The sequence below is a fragment of the Crocuta crocuta genome, unplaced genomic scaffold (genome assembly GCF_008692635.1).
Source record: "Crocuta crocuta isolate KB4526 unplaced genomic scaffold, BGI_CrCroc_1.0 scaffold799, whole genome shotgun sequence".
In the NCBI taxonomy this organism is placed as follows: domain Eukaryota; kingdom Metazoa; phylum Chordata; class Mammalia; order Carnivora; family Hyaenidae; genus Crocuta; species Crocuta crocuta.
In genome coordinates this window covers 172,576-192,332 of record NW_027530195.1, presented here as the reverse complement: position 1 = coordinate 192,332, position 19,757 = coordinate 172,576, and the positions used below count along the sequence as shown (strand labels likewise).

The window sequence follows — 19,757 nt, the reverse complement described above, 5'->3', positions numbered from 1 at the left end:
GCCCCCGCCGCGGCCCACGCCGGGGGCGCCCTGGAGCCCTGCCTGGACGCCGCGCCCCACGGGCCGTGACCTGGACACTGCCCTGCCGGGGGCCGCGGAGGAGCCGCTGGAGCCCGAAGGGGACTCCGAGGACACAGTGGAGGCCGAGGGGACGCTGGACAGGGCCCCGAACCGCATGTGGGGGCCAGGGGCTGGTCCCGCTTGGGCCCCACGGGGACGGGGCGTCAGGAGGGTGTGGGGGCCTCAGTAAACGCAACTGTGCTGCAGGTCATATCTTCAGGCCTGGGGACTGCCGTGTCACTCTGGTGGGATCTTGCCAGGACTCCTTGCCATGATCCCTGTGGAGGCCTTAGTAAGGTGCATCCCAAGCGCCCACTTCTCCAGAGGGAGGCCTGGTGGGATCATTCAAGGCATCATCACCACGAAGCAGGGACCCTCTCAAGGAATACATACCCCTTGCCTTCATTCCTGCAAGAGCCCTCTGAGAGCGCCCATGACCCCTATCCCTGCGGACATCCAGCAGCCGATGCCACCCTGATCCCCGTCTTTATAAAGGTCCTGCTGAGAGGCACTCCTAAGCCTGGTCTCCACTGGGGTCCAGTGGGAAGTACTCTCGATCCCCATCCCTCATGGGAGTCCGGAGCCCCTCTGACCGATATCGTGCAGGTACCCTGTTAGGGGCACCATCAGCCCTGATCACAGGGTTGGATTAAGTGTGCCCCCAGTCAGCAGACCCCTGGGGGAGCATCCTCAGCAAGCAGCTACCCATCCTTTGGATTCACTGCAGGCTGTGGGAGTCCCCATCTTCCAGGGGCAAAGTTGCTGCTGCGTTAGTCTCTGGCCATGGCCTCCTGCCCAGCCCATTGCATTCCTCCCCATCCCCCACGCTCCCCCGCCGACTCCTACCCAGGCTGTGGAGTTTTCCACTCTGCTGCAGACCCAGGCTGGGTCTGGGTGGGATCCAGCTGTTTCCATGCTGGTCCTGAGTTGCCTCTCTGCACACATAGCTGGGACTTGAGCTTGGAGGAGCAGATGTCCTGGTCAGGGTTTAGGAGGGACAGATAGACCCTGAGCCTCAAAGACTAGCTCCCACTTGGTCCTGAGTACAAACTTACAATGGGAGCCTCCACTACTCCAATGGGTCGTGGCTTCTGGGATCCTCCTGAAATGCTGTGAGGGCAGCTGTGGTCACCAAGGCGTAAAGAGGCTAAGAGCGGGTGTTCCTGGATCTCCGTGGCCTGATGGCAGGCCTCGCACCCTAGGCATAGAACCTCCATCACCCCCACCTGCACTCGGTTATTGCACCTCTTCCTCCAGGGCTTTATCAACCTTTTTGACATCCCTGCTGTTCCCCTAGGTGAAGCTCCCTGTGGACGGCAGCCTGCAGGGTTCCTGTTTTCCTCCTCTCAGAAGCCTTCCTGGGTTAGTCACCTCAGGGCAGATGGCAGCCACCCTCTACACAAACTGAACATAGGCCTTCCGTTTCCCCCCAGGCCCTAGAGCCCGCATCCTGTCTCACTTCGTCCAGAGTTGGGGTTCTGTGTTTTGTGGGTGGGAATCCAACATTCTCCAGAGAGCAATATGACTGCTATGGGGATGGAGGCTCCCGCTTGACTTTTTTACACATGTGTCTGGAGTGCCCGGCATACAGAGGGGGGCCAAATAGTATTCTGGGGATTGACAGCATCGCAGGTGACAAAAGAGGCAGCCTGGGAGTGGCTGTGGGCACTCTCGGCTCAACTGTCTCCCAGCCACTCTGATCTAGGCATGTTGGCAGGGCTCCTTTTGATACGAGCTGCTCCTTCCAGGTGGGAAGCCAGAGGGGCAACATCAGGACATCCAAGGGAGTGTTTTCCCAGACCAGTTCTTGTCGCACACCCAGGTGTCAATGTCACCCACAGGGGCTGGACCCAGTGTGCTGGGTCACTGGGCAGCCATAGCCTAGCCCACTCGGTGGGGGGGGGCAGGGGGGACTTGGTCAAGCAGGAACAGGTTGGTGGTCTGTATTAGTTTTCTCTGGTTGCTGCAACAAATTACCACCAACTGAGTTCCTTAGAACAACACACATTAAGCATTTTATAGTTCTGCAGGCCAGGAGTCTTGAAATCATTGTTGCCTAGATAAAATCCAGTGTCCTCAGGGCTCCAGGAGAGAATGCCCTTAGCTTTTCCATCTTCTAGAGCTGCATTCCTTGGCTTCTAACTCTATCTTCATATTTTATTTTATTTTGGTTTTTAAGTAATTACATCCCACGTGGGGCTTAAAATCACAAACCCAAAATCAAGAGTCCTGTGGTTTACTAACTGAACCAGTCAAGCGCCTCATCTTCCTCTATCTTCAAAGGCAGCGGCCTTCAGATCTCTCGCTGACCTACCTGCCTCCCTCTTCCACTTATAAGGACACTGTGGTTGTATTGAGCCCGCCTGGATAATCCCAATTTCCTCAGCTCAGCATCCGCATCTGCAAAGTCCATTTCGCCATGTAAGGTAACAGATTCACAGATTCTGGGGACTAGATGTGGCTATCTTTGGGGCACATTATTCAGCTTACCATAGAGTCTCAGATCTCCCTTTTCTCACTCCTTCCCTCCTTCACTCCAGGCTGGGAGAGTAGGCAGGAATTGGGCCCAGCTGCGGTATCAGAATGGGGCCCTTAGCCGGTGGTGCACAGAAGAGGGAGAGACAATACCCTCTGCCTGGAAGGAGACCTTAGAGCTGTATCTTCAAAACAGCTGGCATCAAGGTAGAGAGATCTGGAGCAGGAAGGTGGTGACTGAGGGCCGTGGGCAGGGCTGGCCCCTCCCCCCTGCCCTAACCAGCTTCCTCTTAGGGGCGAGGGAGAGTATGGCTTCTCCACTTTCCCAAAAGGAAGCCAGAGGCCTCAGTCTCTCCTCCCTTTAAATGAGGCTGATGACACATCCCAGGGGACCTGAGGGTTCCTGCCTGCCAATTATTTATTACCTTGATGCCTGCCCACCCACTGCCCACAAACAAAAGCAGCTGCTCCAAACCGCCCTGGGTGACTCCCATCCTTGTCTATCAGCCTCTGTGGCCACCCAGAGCTGTGCCCTCTCGGCCCTCTCTCTGCCCACTTGATCACTGCTGCATAGCCACCCCTCACCAGCCCCGGCTTGCTGCTCCTTCTAGGTCCTGGTGCCTGTGAGTACCCGGGACGGGGTGTGTATGTGTGTGTGTGTGTGTGTGCCAACCTCAATGCTTTGCATGGTGCCCGAGATGCCAGACTTTGGTTCTCTCCTCTGTAAAATGGACAATAAACATTTTACTTGCAGGAAAAATTTGTTAATCAACAAGTATTTATTTGGCATTTGCTGTGTACCAAGGTCACCCTGGGGACACTGAAGGAACAAAGAGGATTCTCACAAGGCAGATGACATCCAGAAAGTTGAGCAGAGAGGCTGTCATCTTGGCCACTGCCTTCGATGTCAATCCTGTGGACCCCCAACTCCCCAAACCTTTCCCAGGTCATTCCCCAGCTCTCCCTCCCATGCTCCCTGGAGGGCCCCCAGGGAGCCTCCATGCTACAGGAATCCCGCCAGTCTCTTCTCATGGGAGTCAAGGAGGCTCCTGCTTACTCCAAACCCGACCCTGGCCATCAGGCATCCTCCTGTGTTGAGGCCAAGGGAATGAAGGCCGCAGAGGGCCCTCACTGGACCCTGAGAGCAGCAGTATCCAGATGACATATGGGAAAACTGAGGCTGATGGGCTGGGCAGGGTGTGGATTTGAACAGGAACCACAGAGCTTTTGCAAAACACATTCTCCCCTCAACTCCATGCCCTGGCAGGGTAGCCTTGGTTTTTCCCCTTACCCGGTGGTGCAGCGGAAGTTCTCTCTCTGTGCTTGGAGTCTTCCCTCCTCACTAAGACCTGCAGCAGACAAGCGGAGCTTGAGGGAGCTTCTAGCATTCCTGGCTGGGGGCCACAGGACAAGGGAGAAGTGAACAACAAACAAAAGATCCAGACACCTCAAACCCCTTAACGTGAAAAGGGGCAGATATTGCAATTGCCTTTATGGCGCTTCTGCTGTGTGCCAGGCCTAGCACTCTGGACGCGCGGGCCTCTGCCCTCTCAGGGCAAACGCTGGACACAAGACGATGGACGGGACTAAACTAGATTTGAACAGAGTTCATACAGTTATGGATCAATTTTAATGCAGACAAATGTGAACGCAGGCAGATTAGATCATGTGGTTTCCATGGAGGTAAGTGCTAGAGGAAGAGCCCACATGCATGTGTAGCAGGTGGCCTGCCTGCCTGCCTCTGAGGTGCTCTCCCTAAAACTAAGGGCACATTCAGATCAGACCCTGCAAGTGCTAAGATCCTCCCATCCTAGGGGCACCTGGGTGGCTTAGCCGGTTAAGCGTCCAACTTTCGCTTAGGTCATGATCTCGCGGTTCGTGGGTTCGAGCCCCGCATCGGGCTCTGTGCTGACTGCCAGCTCAGAGCCTGGAGCCTGTTGCAGTCTGTGACTCCCTCTCTCCCTGACCCTCCCCTGCTCACGCTGTCTCTCTCTCTCTCTCCTAGAAATAAATACAAAAAATTAAAAAATAAATAAATAATTAAAAAAAAAAAGATCCTCCCCTCCCAGAAGGGAGACTGAGGCTGGGATGGGAACGATACTGGGCATCTCCTCCAAGCTGGCTGCCGCCTCCTCCTTGGGGTCACAGTGGCCTGGAGCGAGCTGCAGCCTGATTTCCCCCTCCCTGGGGCATGGATGCTTCACCTTTAAATGGCCTTCGGAAAACTCCACATTGGGTATGGGACTTTTTCAAAGAATCTTCTAGAAATCTACTCTTTCTTTTTTAATTTTTATTTTTTAGAGAGAAGGAGAGAGAGTATGTGTGAGCAGGGGAGAGAGTCAGAGACAGAGAATGAGGATCTTAAGCAGGCTTCATGCTCAGTGTAGAGCCTGATGCAGGGCTTGATCCCACAACCCTGGGATCATGACATGGGCCAAAATCAAGGCTCCGCTGCTCAACAAACTGAACCAGCCAGGCGCCTCAGTTCTGTAACTTCTTAATCAGGACCCAGCAAACTTTTTGTGTAAAGGGCCAGATCATAAATATTTTCTCCTTTGTGGGCTGTGCAGTTTCTAGTCACTACTCAACTCTGTCATTGTAGTGTGAAAGGAGCCATAGACAATATGTAAATGCATGACTGTGACTGTGTTCTAAAAAAATTTTATTATCACCTTCTACCATCCAGAATGACTAGTATCAAAAAGACAAGAAATAACAAGTATTGGCAAGGATGTCAAGAAAAAGGAACCCTCATGCACTGTTGATAGGAATGTAAACTGGTGCAGCCACTGTGGAAAAGTGTGGAGGTGCCTCAAAAAATTAAAAATAGAAGGGACACCTGGCTGGCTCAGTCGGTGGAGCATGCGACTCTTGATTTCAGGGTTGTGAGTTCAAGTCCTGTGTTGGGTGTAGAGATTACTTAAAAAATAAAAATCTTTGTGGTGCCTGGATGGCTCAGTCAGTTAAGCCTCTGACTCGATCTCAGCTCAGGTCTTGATCTCAAGGTGATGAGTTCAAGCTCCATGTTGGGTTCTGGACTGGGCCTGGAGCCTACTTTAAAATAAATAAAAAATAAATAAATAAATAAAATTTTAAAATCTTAAAACAATTAAAAATAGAAATACCACACAATTCAGTAATTTACTGAGGAAAATGAAAACAGTTTGAAAATATATGCACCCCTATGTTTATTGCACCATTATTTACAATAGCCAAGATATGAAAGTAACCCAAATGTCCATCAATACATGCATGGATAAAAAAGATGTGGTGTAAATATGATGGAATATTACTCAACCATAAAAACGAATGAGATCTTGCCTTTTGCAAAAACATGGATGGACCTAGAGGATATTACGCTAAGTGAAACAAGTCAGAGAAAGACAAATACCAGGTGATTTCACTTGTGTGTAGAATCTAAAAACAAAACAATTGAACAAACCAAAAAAGCAGAAATAAACCCATGAATACAGAGAACAAACTAGTGGTTGCCATGAGGAGAGGGGACAGAGGATGAGCAAAATGGGTAAAGGGGAAATGGGAGGTACAGGCTTCCAGCATGGAATTAATAAGTCATAGGAATAAAAGGTACAACATAGGAAATATAGTCAAGAGTATTTTAATAGCTTTGTATGGTGACAGACGGTGGCTACACTTGTGGTGAGCATAGAGTAATATATAGATGTGCTGAATGGCTCTGTTGTACATCTGAAACTAATGTAACATTATGCGTCAACTATACTCAATAGAAACTATTTATGGATGCTAAAATCTGAATTTCATATAATTTTCACATGTTACAAAATGGTGTTCTTTTGATTTTTTCCAACTACAAAAAAATGTGTCTTTCTTATCTTGAAGGTAGTGCAAAAACAGGCAATGAGCTGCATTTGGACCACAAACTATAGTCTGCTCTCACCTGTCTTAAATTACTCATGACTCTTGATTTTGATACTCCGTAAACCACAGAAGCGAGTGCCGTTCCTTGAGCGGCCATGTGTATGTGCTCTGAGGAGCATTCTTTCTCTCTAAACCAGGACCGAGTATGGTTTTTCTGAGCCAGGTGGCTCTGGCTGGTCCCTACTCCATGGGTTGCAGGCTTGGTTCATCATCACAGGTGGCCCCTCCCTTGCCAAGATGCCAGCTCAGAGCTCATTGCTTCCACCCGTTCTGGACTCCATCCCAGGCTAAGTGAAGAGCAGTTTCTGGTGTTTCTTGTAAATTATATGGAAGGCATCAGCTAAGTCACTGGCTGCATGCCCAGTGCCAGGGGTTCTGTTAATTTGTTGTAGTAATGATTTTACCTCTGGAAGAGCAGCTACAATCATAGCCACCACCAGATTAAATTTAGGATGGATGGTCCACAGTCATTCTCCAAGACCCACTTGACTTCTGCTCAGGCCAAACGAGTGAGTTAAATGGGACGTAACGGGTACCACCACCTCTGCTTCTTTCCTAAGTTTGGCAGTGGCATTAATCTCTGCATTTCCTCCAGAGATACAGTATTATTTTCGGTTTACTGTCTTGGCAAGGAGTGGAAGCTTCAGGGGCTTGCATTTAGCCCTTCTTAGCATAATGACCTATGCCCCAGATATTTCTTTCTGAGGAATGCTGTATTCAGTTACCCACTGTCCAAGCCCTCTGTAAGCCAAGGCTTTCTGGTTGCCTGTACACCACTGTTGCCTGTTATGGTCAATGTGTCCACCTTGTATTTGGTAATTAAGTGCTGCCACTTGGCCTCTGTTACTCAAGGGATCATACCATGGAAAACATCCCATTTCAATGGCACCATCTTCTACAGTCATAGCTGGCTTACAAGAGAGCAATCACAGAGATTTCAATCCTCTAATATATTTCTTAGTTATCTTAGTGAAAGGAATGTCTTCTGGGTCTTTTTGTGGAACACGGTTGGGAGATGGTGGTGTAATTTTTCCTGCTGCTATAACAAATTATTACAAATCTCACAGCTTAACTGGGTGTTATATGGAAACTAACTTGACAATAAACTATGAAAAAAATAAAATTAAAAAAAGTGTATACAGAACCTAAAAAAAAAAACCCAACCAATTTCACAGCTTAACGCAGCACAAATACACTCAAAGTTTCATTGTCACATTCTTTTTTTTTTTAACATTTTATTTATTTTTTGAGAGAGTGCAAGCAGGGGAGGGGCAGAGAGAGAGGGATAGAGGATCTGAAGTGGGCTTAATGATGACAGCAGCGAGCCCAATGTGGAGCTTGAACTCACGAACCGTGAGATTATGTCCTGAGCCAAAGTCGGACACTCAGCTGACTAAGCCAGCCAGGCATCTTGATGGTGACAGGCCCAAGGAGACTTATACGATGAACTTAAGAGCTGTACTGTTTTGAAAGGAAACTGCCTAACAATAGGCACTACTGGAAATAATTAGGGTCTCTCCATTAAAAAATGTTGGCACCAAACATCATTATATTTATAATCAGCAAATATACTTCTGAACAGTCTTGGATAATCAGAACACATCATGTGCTTGTTAAAGAGTAGACAGTCTCAGGGGCGCCTGGGTGGCTTAGTCGGTTAAGCGTCCGACTTTCGCTTAGGTCATGATCTCGCGGTTCGTGGGTTCGAGCCCCGTGTCGGGCTCTGTGCTGACTGCCAGCTCAGAGCCTGGAGCCTATTTCAGAGTCTGTATCTCCCTCTCTCTCTGACCCTCCCCTGCTCATGCTGTCTCTCTCTCTCCCTCCTAGAAAAAAAAAAAAAAATTCCAGTTAGAAAATGGGCAAAAACTAGAGAAGATATTTCACTAAAGCAGATATATTATCCATATACGTGCATGGAAAGATGTTCAATAGCAATTACTGATGTGAAGGTAAAATAGTATAGCTACTCTGGAAAACAATCTGGCAGTTTAGTATACACTTACTGTTCAACTCTGCAATTGCGTTCTTGGGCATTTATCACCTCCCTGACACAATGAAAACTCAGGTCCACACAAAGATGAAAACAGAGAACCGAATACAAATGTTCATGGCAATGTTATTTGTAATAGCAAATAATAACAATAATAACGTACACATCCCAGATGTACCTCAATAGGTCAATAGCTAAACAAATTGGTTTATCTACACTATTCAGCAATTAAAAAGCAACAAGCTGCTGATACACACAACGTTGGTGGATCTCAAGTGCGTTATGATGAATGGTGAAAGCCCAAAGTATATACCAACTGTACTATAGGATTTCATTTATATGACATTCGTGAAGTGGCACAAATACAGTGATGGGGAACAGATCAGTGGTTGTCAGGACTGGGAGAAGGTGTGACCTAAGGGTTGGTTAGAAGAACTTCCTTGTAGGGCACTTGTGGGGATGAGCACTGGGTGTTATATGGAAACCAACTTGACAGGGGAGCCTGGGTGGCTTAGTCGGTTGGGCGTCCGACTTTCGCTTAGGTCATGATCTCGCGGTTCGTGGGTTCGAGCCCCGCGTCGGGCTCTGTGCTGACTGCCAGCTCAGAGCCTGGAGCCTGTTTCGGTCTGTGGGTCCCTCTCTCTCTGACCCTCCCCTGCTCATGCTGTCTCTCTCTCTCTCCTAGAAATAATTTAAAAAAAAGAAAGAAATGAGTGAGTCTTTAAAAAAAAAAAAGAAACCAACTTGACAATAAACTACTTGTAAAAAAAATAAATATTAAAATTTAATCTTAAAAAAAAAGAACTTCCTTGTGAAATGGAGCAGCTCTGTACTGGACAGTGGTGGTGGCGGTAATATGAATTTACACACTGGATACCTTCCAAGGCCCCCTGACTGCTGGTCCTCAGCTCACTCAACTCAGGCTGGAGAGCCTTTTCTTTAAAAAATTTTTTTAATGTTTATTTTTTTGAGAGAGAGAATGACAGACAGCGTGAGCAGGGGAGGGTCAGAGAGAGGAGGACACAGAATCAGAAGCAGGCTCCAGGCTCTGAGCTAGCTGTCAACACAGAGCCCGAGGCGGGGCTCGAACCCAAGAACCGTGAGATCATGACCTGAGCCGAAGTCGGACGCTTAACCGACTGAACGACCCAGGCGCCCCTGGAGAGGCTTTTCTGAGCTCTGTCTCCCGCTCCGTGAAGCAGACATCGCGTCCAGGGCGACAACTCCGGGGCGGCGGCGGCGGGTACGGGCCGGCTTTGACGGAAGTGGCGCCCGACGGCAACGCCTCTCTACGGGCAAGGACCCTTGCGCGCTCACGCCGCGTGCACAGTGCAGTGCCACCTCTCCGCTTCCCTCTTCCAGTTTCCACGGCTCTAAGGAGTCTCCGCGTAGCTACACCGACCTCCGGCTCTACGTGGTTCCAAAGCAGGGGGACGATGCCGGAAGTCCCCCCTCCACAGAACGCGGAAACGCTCCTCTCTGGGACCGTCATTGGCTACGTCGGTACGAGCGCACAGTAGAGACCGCCCCTGTCGCCTTGGCAACGAGCAAGCGGCACCGCGAGGGGAGGTGGGAAATAAGGCCCTTCAGCGACGCGGGATCTAAGTTAATGAGCGCGTCTGGAGGCGGCGGGACTTCCGGCGTTGCCTCAGTGGTGCTCCTCTTGCAGCCGTGGGTCGGCGCCAACACCTGGAGAGCCGCATCGCGGAGGAGGGGGCCAGGGACCCTCGTCGCGCCTGTGCACGTCGTGACCCTCGGGAATGACTCCGTCTTCCTGAGACTTGGTGTCGCCCACTGCGGAACGGGCGCCGGAGGGTCAGGGCCTCCCGCAGGCGGCTCCTTGGGCTTTGCGCACGTTGGAAACAGGGGGAGACCTGGCTTCCCAGTTTCCACAGTCGGCCGGAGGTTCCTGCGCCCAAGAAGGGGTGGCAGGTACGGATTTGAGCTGAGTAGGCCGAAATTCGGCGCCTTTCGCGGCGAAGCTCCGCCAACAGTTTCCGATGGCCGAGGAGGCGCTGGTAAGTGGAAGGTTCCCGAGGCTTTGACGGCCCTGATCCCCACCCAGTGGGTCGGGTTCTGAAGGAGCTCAGGAGAAGCGGGGAAGTCTGTGCAGGTGAAGGGGCAGCTTGGTCAAAGGCAGAGGTGGAAGAGGGGCCTTGGAGATCCATGTGTGGCCTGCCAGGCTGAGAGTTGAAGCGAGGGGCAGGTCTGGGTGGGGAGGTCTTCAGCGCAGAGTCGGCGGGGCCGGGGGTGGGGTATGGGGGAGTTCAAGTCTCTAACTTTAACTTAGCAGTGAGCCGCGGAGGAGTGGGGCTGGATGGTGCTGTGGTTGCTCTCAGTGGTGTCACTGGAGACATTGTGTGCAGGTGGGCATGTAGGCAAGTCCAGCGAGTTGCCAATGGGCTGAACCGGTGAGATTGTGCTGTTGGTGTGGAGCTGTAACAAGCGGTGGTACCGAGAGTTCTGTGCATGTCAGACTGGAGGGCAAACTGGAAGATCTGAGACCTAAGACAGAAGGGTGAGCACAGGGTTGGCTGTCCCTGGAAGGTGATCTCTGGGACGTAGAGGGAATTGGCTGGCAGGGAGAGCGCGTCCTGTGTGTCCGGCTGGGTACATAGATGGTATATACCATATACCGACGACAGCCTGTCGTTGCTGTGGGCAGGATGCAGAGTCCGAGAGTAACGTGAGGGGAGAGGCGCCAGTGGAACTGGGGGGACTGGCAGTCCTCTGAGGTAAGTGTCTTAGGAGGGGGAGGTAGAGGGTATGTGTCCAGTGGGAGTAGGGGTTTGGGGCTCAAAGGGAAAGATGATGTCAGTGAGAGATGAGGCAGGACCCTGCGACATTGATCAAGGGCCTGGGTGTGTTCCTCTGTCCGTGTTGTGGTTGGCTTGTCTGCCCACTATTGACCCCTAAGGCTCAGTTCAATCCATCATTACAGGGGCTGGTGACCTTTGAGGATGTGGCTGTGTATTTCTCCCGGGAGGAGTGGGGGCTTCTTAATCTGACCCAGAGAAGCCTGTACCGTGATGTGATGCTACAGAACTTTGCACTTATTGGCTCGCTGGGTAAGTCTCTCACTCCACCTCTGCCTTTTACCCATAGGAAGTTGTGTTCATCCTAGAGCCCCGCCACAGAGGCTGTTCCTTCCCAGGCTCCCTGTGGTTGGTGCTGTGAGGACTGGCAACGGGCTGTGTGTTCTTCCCCTGCCTCTCTGAGCAGCCTTCTTAGCAGCCTCAATAGCTGTTGCCGCACGGCCTCCTGGAGTAGGGCTTCCGGTTCAGATGTTTACAGTTTGCCCAAAAAATCCCACTCAGCCCTTCCCGTCTCTATGACTCTGCTGAAGTCATGGCCTCTCTGTGCTCTGGGTTTTGCCTTTTTCCTTCTAAAGAAATTTTATGGGGTCCTCTCCGGTCCTAATCAGTTAGGGGAGTTTTGCCACTTAATACCTTTCAATTCAGAACATGAGATATCTTTCCACTTATTTAGTTGTCTTTAACTTTTTTCAACAGTGTTTTGCAGTTTTCAGCGTACAAGATTAAAGTTATTCCTAGGCATTTTATTCTTTTTGATGATATTTTAAGTGGATTTGTTTTCATAATTTCAATTTAGATTGTGCAGCGCTAGTACATAGAAATATAGATTTTTGTATACTGATTTTGTGTCTTGTGCCTTACTAAACTCATTTATTACTTCTAATAGTTTTTTTAGTGGACTCCTTGATATTTTCCATATGTATGATATAATGTCATTTGCAAATAGAGAGATTTTTATTCTTCCTTTGTTTAACTGACCTACCTAGAACCTCCAGTACTTTATTTAATAGAATTAGTGAGAGTAAATATCCTTGCCTCATTCCCAATTTTACGGGAAAAGCATTTAGTCCTTCACTAATAATCACTGTAGGTTTTTTACAGCTCACCTCTTCCAGTGAGGAACTTTCCTTATTTTCTCAGGGTTTTTTTTTAGTGCATTTATCATGAAAGGTCATTAGAATTTGTCTAGTACTTTGCCATGTGTATTGAAATGTAGGTGCCTGGATGTCTCAGTGTTGGGGTCTTGGTTTTGGTTCAGGTCATGACCTCACTGTTCAGGAGATCAAGACCTAAGTTGGGCTTTGTGCTGTGGTGGAGCTTGCTTGGGATTCTCTCTACCGCTCTCTCTCTGCCCCTCCCCTGCTTGCATGTGGTTTTTTTTCTCTCTCTCAAAACAAACAAGCATAAAAAAAAAAAAGAAATGATTGTGTGATTTTTATTCTCTTCTTTTAACACAGAGTATTGGAGTAATTGACTTTCTTTTTTTTTTTTAATGTTTTTTATTTATTTCTGAGAGCGAGAGAGAGAGACAACGTGAGCAGGGGAGGGTCTCTGGAGGGTCAGAGACGGAGGGAGACACAGAATCTGAAACAGGCTCCGGGCTCTGAGCTGGCTGGCAGCACAGAGCCCAACGTGGGGCTCGAACCCACGAACCGCAAGATCATGACCTGAGCGAAGTCGGACACTTACCGACTGAGCCACCCAGGCGCCCCTGGAGTAATTGATTTTCACATGTTTAGCCTTGTGTTACTAGCATGTGTTTCACTCTGTCATAGTTTATAATCCTTTTATATGCTTCTGGATTTGCTTTGCTGGTATTTTGTTGAAGAGTTTTGCATCTTTATTCGTAAGTTATCAATGTATAGTTTTCTCATATATCTTTTATTGAGTATGAGGGTAATTTTGGTCTCAATAGAGGAGTTGGGAAATGTTCCCTTTTTTACTGTTTTCTGGAAGAATGTGTCAAGTATTGGTGGTAGTTCTTATTTCAGTGTTAATATTCATCAGTGAAGCCCTCTGGCCAATGTTTTTTTTCCCTACGGCAGAAGTTTTGTTGTTGCTGCTGTTCTTGTTAAGTATAATCAGACTTTTTATTTCTTCTTGAGTCAGTTTTGGTAGTTTGTGTCTTTTTTAGGAATTTGTCCATTTTATCTAAGTTATCTAATTTGTGACATACAATACAGTGGTTCACAGTATTTCCTTAAAACTCTTTCTAGGGGCGCCTGGGGGGTTCAGTTGGTTAAGTATTCTGCTTCGGCTCAGGTCGTGATCTCATAGTTCATGAGTTTGATCCCATGTTGAGCTCCATGCTCACAGCTCGAAGCCTGGAGCCTGCTTCAGGTTCTGTGTCTCCTTTTCTTTCTGCCCTTCCCCCATTCATGCTCTGTCTCTGTCTCTCTCTCAAAAATAAGTAAACATTAAACAAATTTTTTTTAAAACTCTTTCTGTTTTTTTCTTTAAAACCCTTTCTGTTTTATAATGTTAGTGATGTCCCTTTTTCATTCTTCTTTTTATTTTTATTTTTTTTTAATTTTTTTAATTTTTTTTTATTTTTATGTTTTATTTATTGCTAGGAGAGAGAGAGAGACAGTGTGAGTAGGGGAGGGTCAGAGAGAGAGAGAGTGACAGACTGAAACAGGCTCCAGGCTCTGAGCTGGCAGTCAGCACAGAGCCCGACGCGGGGCTCGAACCCACGAACCGCGAGATCATGACCTAAGCGAAAGTCGGACGCTTAACCAACTAAGCCACCCAGGCGCCCCCATTCTTCTTTTTAATAATTTGATTCTTTTATTTTTTCTTGTCAGTCTAGGTAGGAGTTTTTCAATTTTGCTGATCTTTTCAGAGATCCTAATTTTGGTTTCACAGATTCTCTTTTTCTAATCTGTATTTCATTTATCTCTGTTCTTTATCATTTCCTTTCTTATGCTAGCTTTGAGTTTCGTTGCTTTTCTTTCTCCTGTTCCTTGAGGACTAAAGTTAGGCTACTGATTTGAGATCTTTTAATTTTTTAAATTATTTTTTTAAATGTTTATTTATTTGTATTTGAGAGAGAGAGGCAGAACGAGAGAGGGAGACAGAGAATCCCAAGCAGGCTCCGCACTGTCAGCCAGGAGCCCGACATCACCGTGAGATCGTGACTTGAGCCAAAATCAGGAGTCATATGCTTAACTGACTGAGCCACCCAGGTGCCCCTGAGATCCTTTTAAATATGGGTGCTGTGACATAATAAGAAATATGTATTTTGTTTTTGTTCCCGGTTCCTAGCACTGCTCCTAAAACTCTTGGAATCTCTGAAATGAGGAGTATCTTTTGTGTGCTAACGGGATGGCTGCTGGCTGGGAGCCCCTGGATAGTTTCAGGAAAGGGGTTGGCCGCCAGAAAGACCGGGGCGTGACTGGAAGGTTACATTCTGAGCTGCACCCACCCCCGTCCTCCCAGTCCCCCAGCCCTGGTCTCCAGGGAGATTAGAGGGCCTGGAGACTGAACCAGCCCCCAGTGGCCAGTGATTTAATGAATCATACATCATAATGAAATCTCCATAGAAACTCTTAAACAATAGGATTCAGAAAGTTTCTGGGTTGCTGGGAAAAGTGGCACCGCTGGAGGGCATGGATGACTCTAACNCCCCAACCCCCCCCCCCCTGCCTCCTTTGCCCTTTTCATCTCTTCTGTTTTGCTGTTTCTAAGTTGTATATTTTATAATCAACTGGTAATGGTAAGTAAACTCTTTCCCTGAGTTCTGTGAGCCATTATAGCAAACTATTGAACCTGAGAAGGGATTAATAATCGTGGGAATCCCTGATTTATAGCCACTTGGTCAGAAATGTGGGAGGTCTGGTACTTTCAACTGTTGTCTGAAGTCCTGTGGGACTGAGCCCTTAACGTGTGGGATCTGACGCTGATTCCAGGTAGTTAATATGAGAATTTAATGGAATCCTTGGACACCACCTTGATGTCTGAGAGTTGAAGAAGTATGGAGCACCTGCCCCTCACCTACCCACTTTTGGTGTCAGAGTGTTAGGAGCGAAACAGCACAGAGGTGTTTATAGCTCTAATTTTCTAATTTTGTAAGCACTGCTATGTCCCATTACTTTGGGTATGTTGTGTTTTCATTTTCATTCATTTCAAAGTACTCTGTAGTTTTTTTGGTTATTTAGATGTATTGTATTTAAACTCCATAAATTTATGAGTTTCCCAAATTTCTGTCTGTTGTTGATTTCTATTTTAATTCCTTTGTGTTCAGAGATCACATCTTCTAAAGTCTATTTATTTGCTAGCAAATGGTCTGTTCTGGAGACCGTTCCATGTGCATATGAGCATGTGAGACTGCATTCTTCTGCTGTATCATGGCATGCTCTATAGATGTCTGTTAGGTCTAGTTGATTTTTAGTGTTGTTCAAGTGCTGTATATATGTTTTCTGCCTCGTGGTTCTGTCCCTTATTGACAGTTAGAAATGGAAGTCTCCAACTATTACTGTTTGACTATTTTTTACTTTAGTTATGTCTGTTTTACTTCATGAGAGATTCTGTTAAAAAATTCTGGTAAAACACAACATGGGGTCTTAACACATTTTTAAATGTGCAGAGGAAGTGCTTTTTCTAATACTCTGTTTTCTTCGTGGTTGCCATGGTAACGTGAGCTTCCTTTGGTGTGGGACGGGGTGGGTAAGCCTTGGCTTACGTTGGTTGGCCTCTTGCTGCTTTTCTCCCTCCCAGGCTTTGCACCTTCAAGACGCCATGCGGTTGCCCAGCTGGAGAGTGAAGAAGAGCTCCGGGTGCCAAACGTGGCAGGCCTGAGTCTGGGCAGTAGAGCCGAGGCCCCGAGGGGTCCTGGTCTTGGTGAGTAGGGCTGGGACAGGCCTTAGTTTCGGTGACGAGCTCACAGCATGCTGCTCACCTGTGTGCTTTGGCTTTTTGTGGTCAAGGTCATGCCCACACACTGTTCCCACCTTTCCTTTCTCTCGTGAACACAGTATGTGATAACCGCCCCTACCGTGACTCTCAGGACCTGGATGACCCCCTCCCTGGCCTCCACTAGTGACCTGAGATGTGCACACATCCTTAAATAACACTTCAACACCAGCTACTGTGTTACAGTTGCCTTTTCCTCTGAGCAGACACATCCTCCTCAACAGTGCTCGCTGTCACCGGTGGTTCACCGGCGGTGGAGGCCCTATTTGAAACCTATTGCAAGTGAGAGAGAGAGACAGGTCCCAAAGGTGCAGTGACGACAGAATTAAGAAGCAGGGGACTAAGACTCTCCAGGAGCTGAAGCATCGGTCTCCCTGCTCAAGCCTCCTTTATTCCGGTACTTGTCTGATACCAGCAAGCACGTACCACATAGTATTTGGCATCTTGACAGCTCCTGCGGTGTGTTCCATACTGGGTCACGAGTGAAGCAGGGTGATTGTCGAAGAGACCACCAAACGCCGAACAGAAGCGAGTCAAGATTTTATTTACGGCCGGGCCAAACCTGATCTCCTGATCTCACAGAGAAATATGCAGAGAATGGCCCCAAACAAAGGTAGCAGTGAGCTTATATAGACTTCAGCAAGGCAGAATTCGTCATTATTTAGTTAATTAATTACACTGTGACACTCAGGTGTTAGTTTTAGCAGAGACCTATCAATTTTAAGTTTTTTGTCTTGAAATGACCAACCGTAATTAGACATTTGAGAAGCCGTGGGGTGGTGACTACATGACAGACCACCAGCGTAGAATGGTGACGTGGTGTTCTGTAACCTTGCGAATAGCGTGGGTGTGGTCAGCCAGAACAGGGAAGTACAAGCTGGCTAATTGGATTTACAGAAGCAGAAATACTATGTTAGTATTTAACCGTGCTTGAGGTTAACCCACAGCAATGAGTACATCTGGCACCAGGCGAAACATTCCTGTCCTTGGCCTGGCACCGTATCATGTCCTGGAGAGAACGCGCAGGCCCCGCAGCTTTCTGGCCTAGGAATGGAACAGCTTTCGGTTCCTTGCTGCTCTGTCCCTTTCCTTCAGGCCGTTCTTACAGTGCTTCTGACTTGTTGTTCTCCAACAGCAAGGAGTGACCTGGTGACCCCACCTCTTCTCCCAGCACTGCTCCCAGCTTTGTGTCGCTGTCCCCACTGACATCTTTCCTGTTCTGTGATCTGCCAGAGCCCTGTTCTACTGGGCCAGCCCTTTCTCCACCAGACCGCTAGCAACCTCCTAGAAATTCTGTGGACTGCTTTCTGGCGTGCCTGACGTGTGTTTGTGACGGAGGTGCCTCCTCCCTCTAATTCAGCTCTCGATAACTGGCTCTTCTGTTTCAGGTTGTCCACGTAGACTGGAGGACGGGGAAGCCCCTACAGAGCAGACGGAGGGTCACAGCGTCCACCTGTCAGAGAAGCCCTTTGTGCACGGAGGGGCTGGGATGGACGTCCTTGCCACCTTGCTTCCTCTGCAGCACCGTGCCGCCCACCGCAGCGGGGGGTCTCACGGGAGCACGGCGCGCGGGGAGGCCTTCCAGCCCAGCTCCAGCTGCCGACAGCAGCAGGGAGTCCACGCCACACAGAAGGCCTTCAAGTGCAGCGACTGTGGGAAAGCTTTCCCGAAGGCCTTTGCCCTGCTTGACCACCTAGTAACCCAGCCCAAAGAGAGACCCTTGAGACGTCCAAAAGGTGGAAATCCCCCCACGGAGAAATCTACCCGTGTTAACTACCAAAAAATTCACGCTGGAGAAACATCCCGTGTGTGCACCGAGTGCGGAAAGGCCTTCAGTTATCCCTCTAAGCTGAGGAAGCACCAGAAGGTTCACACAGGCATAAAGCCTTTCAGGTGTGATGAGTGTGGCAAAACCTTTAACCGCAAAGATGCACTCGTTCTGCACCAGAGAATTCACACCGGAGAAAGGCCCTATGAGTGCAGCGAATGTGGGAAGGCGTTCAGTGTCCTGTCTACTCTCATTCGGCACCGGAAAGTTCACATTGGAGAAAGGCCCTATGAGTGCGGGGAATGTGGGAAGTTCTTTAAGTACAACCATAGCTTCATTCTTCATCAGAGAGTTCACACTGGAGAGAGGCCTTATGAGTGCGAGCAATGTGGGAAAACTTACGTGACCCGCTCTGGCCTGTATCAGCACTGGAAAGTTCACACTGGAGAACGGCCCTATGAGTGCAGCCTGTGCGGGAAGACCTTCACCACCAGGTCTTACCGCAATCGGCACCAGCAGTTCCACACTGAAAAGAGGTCCTATGGGTGTGCAGAATGTGGGAAAGCCTTCAAACATAGTTCTACCCTTCTTCAGCACAGGAAAGTGCACACTGGAGAAAGGCCGTAAGAAGACAGGACGTTGGAAAGCCTGTAGCTAGGGCTGGCACCTTGTTCAGCATGAAGGACCTCACTCCAGAAAGGAGAGGAGAGGAGCCACTTGAAAGCTAAACCTGACACCCCCCCACACGTGCCCTGGGGTGGCGGGTGTGTGGGAAGTTTCCAGGAGCCAGGTGGCACTGGGACCTGCCTAGGCTGTTGGCAGTGTCAAGTCACTGCCAGTTTCTGTGATACAAGCCATTGCACCTCCACCACCAGGCGGGCATCAGGCAGCGCAATGCGCGCTCATACAGCGAGACCTCCATGGCCCCCGTGGTGAGCGGCTGAGCCCCTGATGGGCCTCGTTTGCTCCCTCCAGCTGGTCCCGGTGTGTCTGTGACCCAGGTCTGGTCAAGAGTAGCTGAGCTGTGTCTACTGGGGGCTTCCAGAGAAGGTTGATAGTTCACATGGACGCAGTTTAGACTACGCATGGTACCTGTCATGGATTTATCCAGCCCTGGAACTGACTGTCTCACGCTTCCCTGGAATGTATGGTAATAAAAGTTCTACTATTTAAGCCAGCTTTAATATTGGGGGTTCTGATCACTATGTGGAGGGATTGAGAACAAAACTGGGCTCATGAATAGCGGGACCGACTTCTGTAGTAAGGGGTCCCCGACTTTTGTTGCCTTACTAGGGATAGCAGGATGTTCACTTCACGGCCATCGCCCTGGTCCTGAGAGAATGAAGATCCTGCAGTCCTGGGACGTGGCCAGTGTTCGTGGTGTCTCTGCATACTGTAGCATTCATTGTCTTTCTTGCCAGTGTCCCAGGGCACAAAGGAAAGATGTGGTTGAATCAACACATGGGCCCGTATCCTCAGGTTTGTAGATCTTCTGACTTAAAAAGTTTTGGAAACTAATTTCCCAAAAGGTCAATAAAATGTCAGTTCAGCGAAACTCGTATGTTGGTTGTAGCTGTGTCCCTGGTCCAAAAATTGCGCTTCCTGTCAAGAAGAGAATTTTAGTTTGAGGCAGGTTGGAGAGAGAGAGGTGCGCCTAGGCTTCAGGGGCTTTGAGCCACAGTGCTCAGCAATTACCATGTGTTGGGGCTGGAAGCCGCTGCTGCCTCCTTTAACTGGAGCGATTCTTCTCCCCCAGCCCTGATGGTGGCAGTGCTGGGGTAGAAACTCAGGCGGGCTTATAGTCAGGGGACTTTTTGGCCAGTCTGCTCAATTTCTC

The 19,757-nt window shown here is 48.9% G+C and overlaps 2 protein-coding genes across 2 annotated transcripts in view; both read left to right on the top strand.

Annotated features, from left to right (window-relative positions):
• Positions 1–250, top strand: part of RNF225 (ring finger protein 225) — a 660-nt gene extending 410 nt beyond the window's left edge. The window contains exon 2 of the mRNA XM_077765301.1: positions 2–250. Within this exon, the coding sequence (XP_077621427.1) occupies positions 2–250 (249 nt within the window). The remainder of the gene's footprint in view (position 1) is intronic.
• A 9,803-nt stretch (positions 251–10,053) lies between these two features.
• Positions 10,054–19,456, top strand: ZNF584 (zinc finger protein 584). The gene is made up of 4 exons (XM_077765310.1): positions 10,054–10,443; positions 11,367–11,493; positions 15,958–16,080; positions 17,541–19,456. The coding sequence occupies exons 1-4, from the start codon at positions 10,426–10,428 to the stop codon at positions 18,545–18,547; spliced, it is 1,275 nt and encodes a 424-aa protein (XP_077621436.1). The 5' UTR covers positions 10,054–10,425; the 3' UTR covers positions 18,548–19,456.
• The last annotated feature ends 301 nt before the right edge of the window (positions 19,457–19,757 follow it).

Coding starts and splice junctions, on each gene's coding strand:
- ZNF584 (XM_077765310.1), top strand. Junction 11,494..15,957: donor TGCACTTATTGGCTCGCTGG/GTAAGTCTCTCA, acceptor TCTCCCTCCCAG/GCTTTGCACCTTCAAGACGC. Junction 16,081..17,540: donor CCCGAGGGGTCCTGGTCTTG/GTGAGTAGGGCT, acceptor CTTCTGTTTCAG/GTTGTCCACGTAGACTGGAG.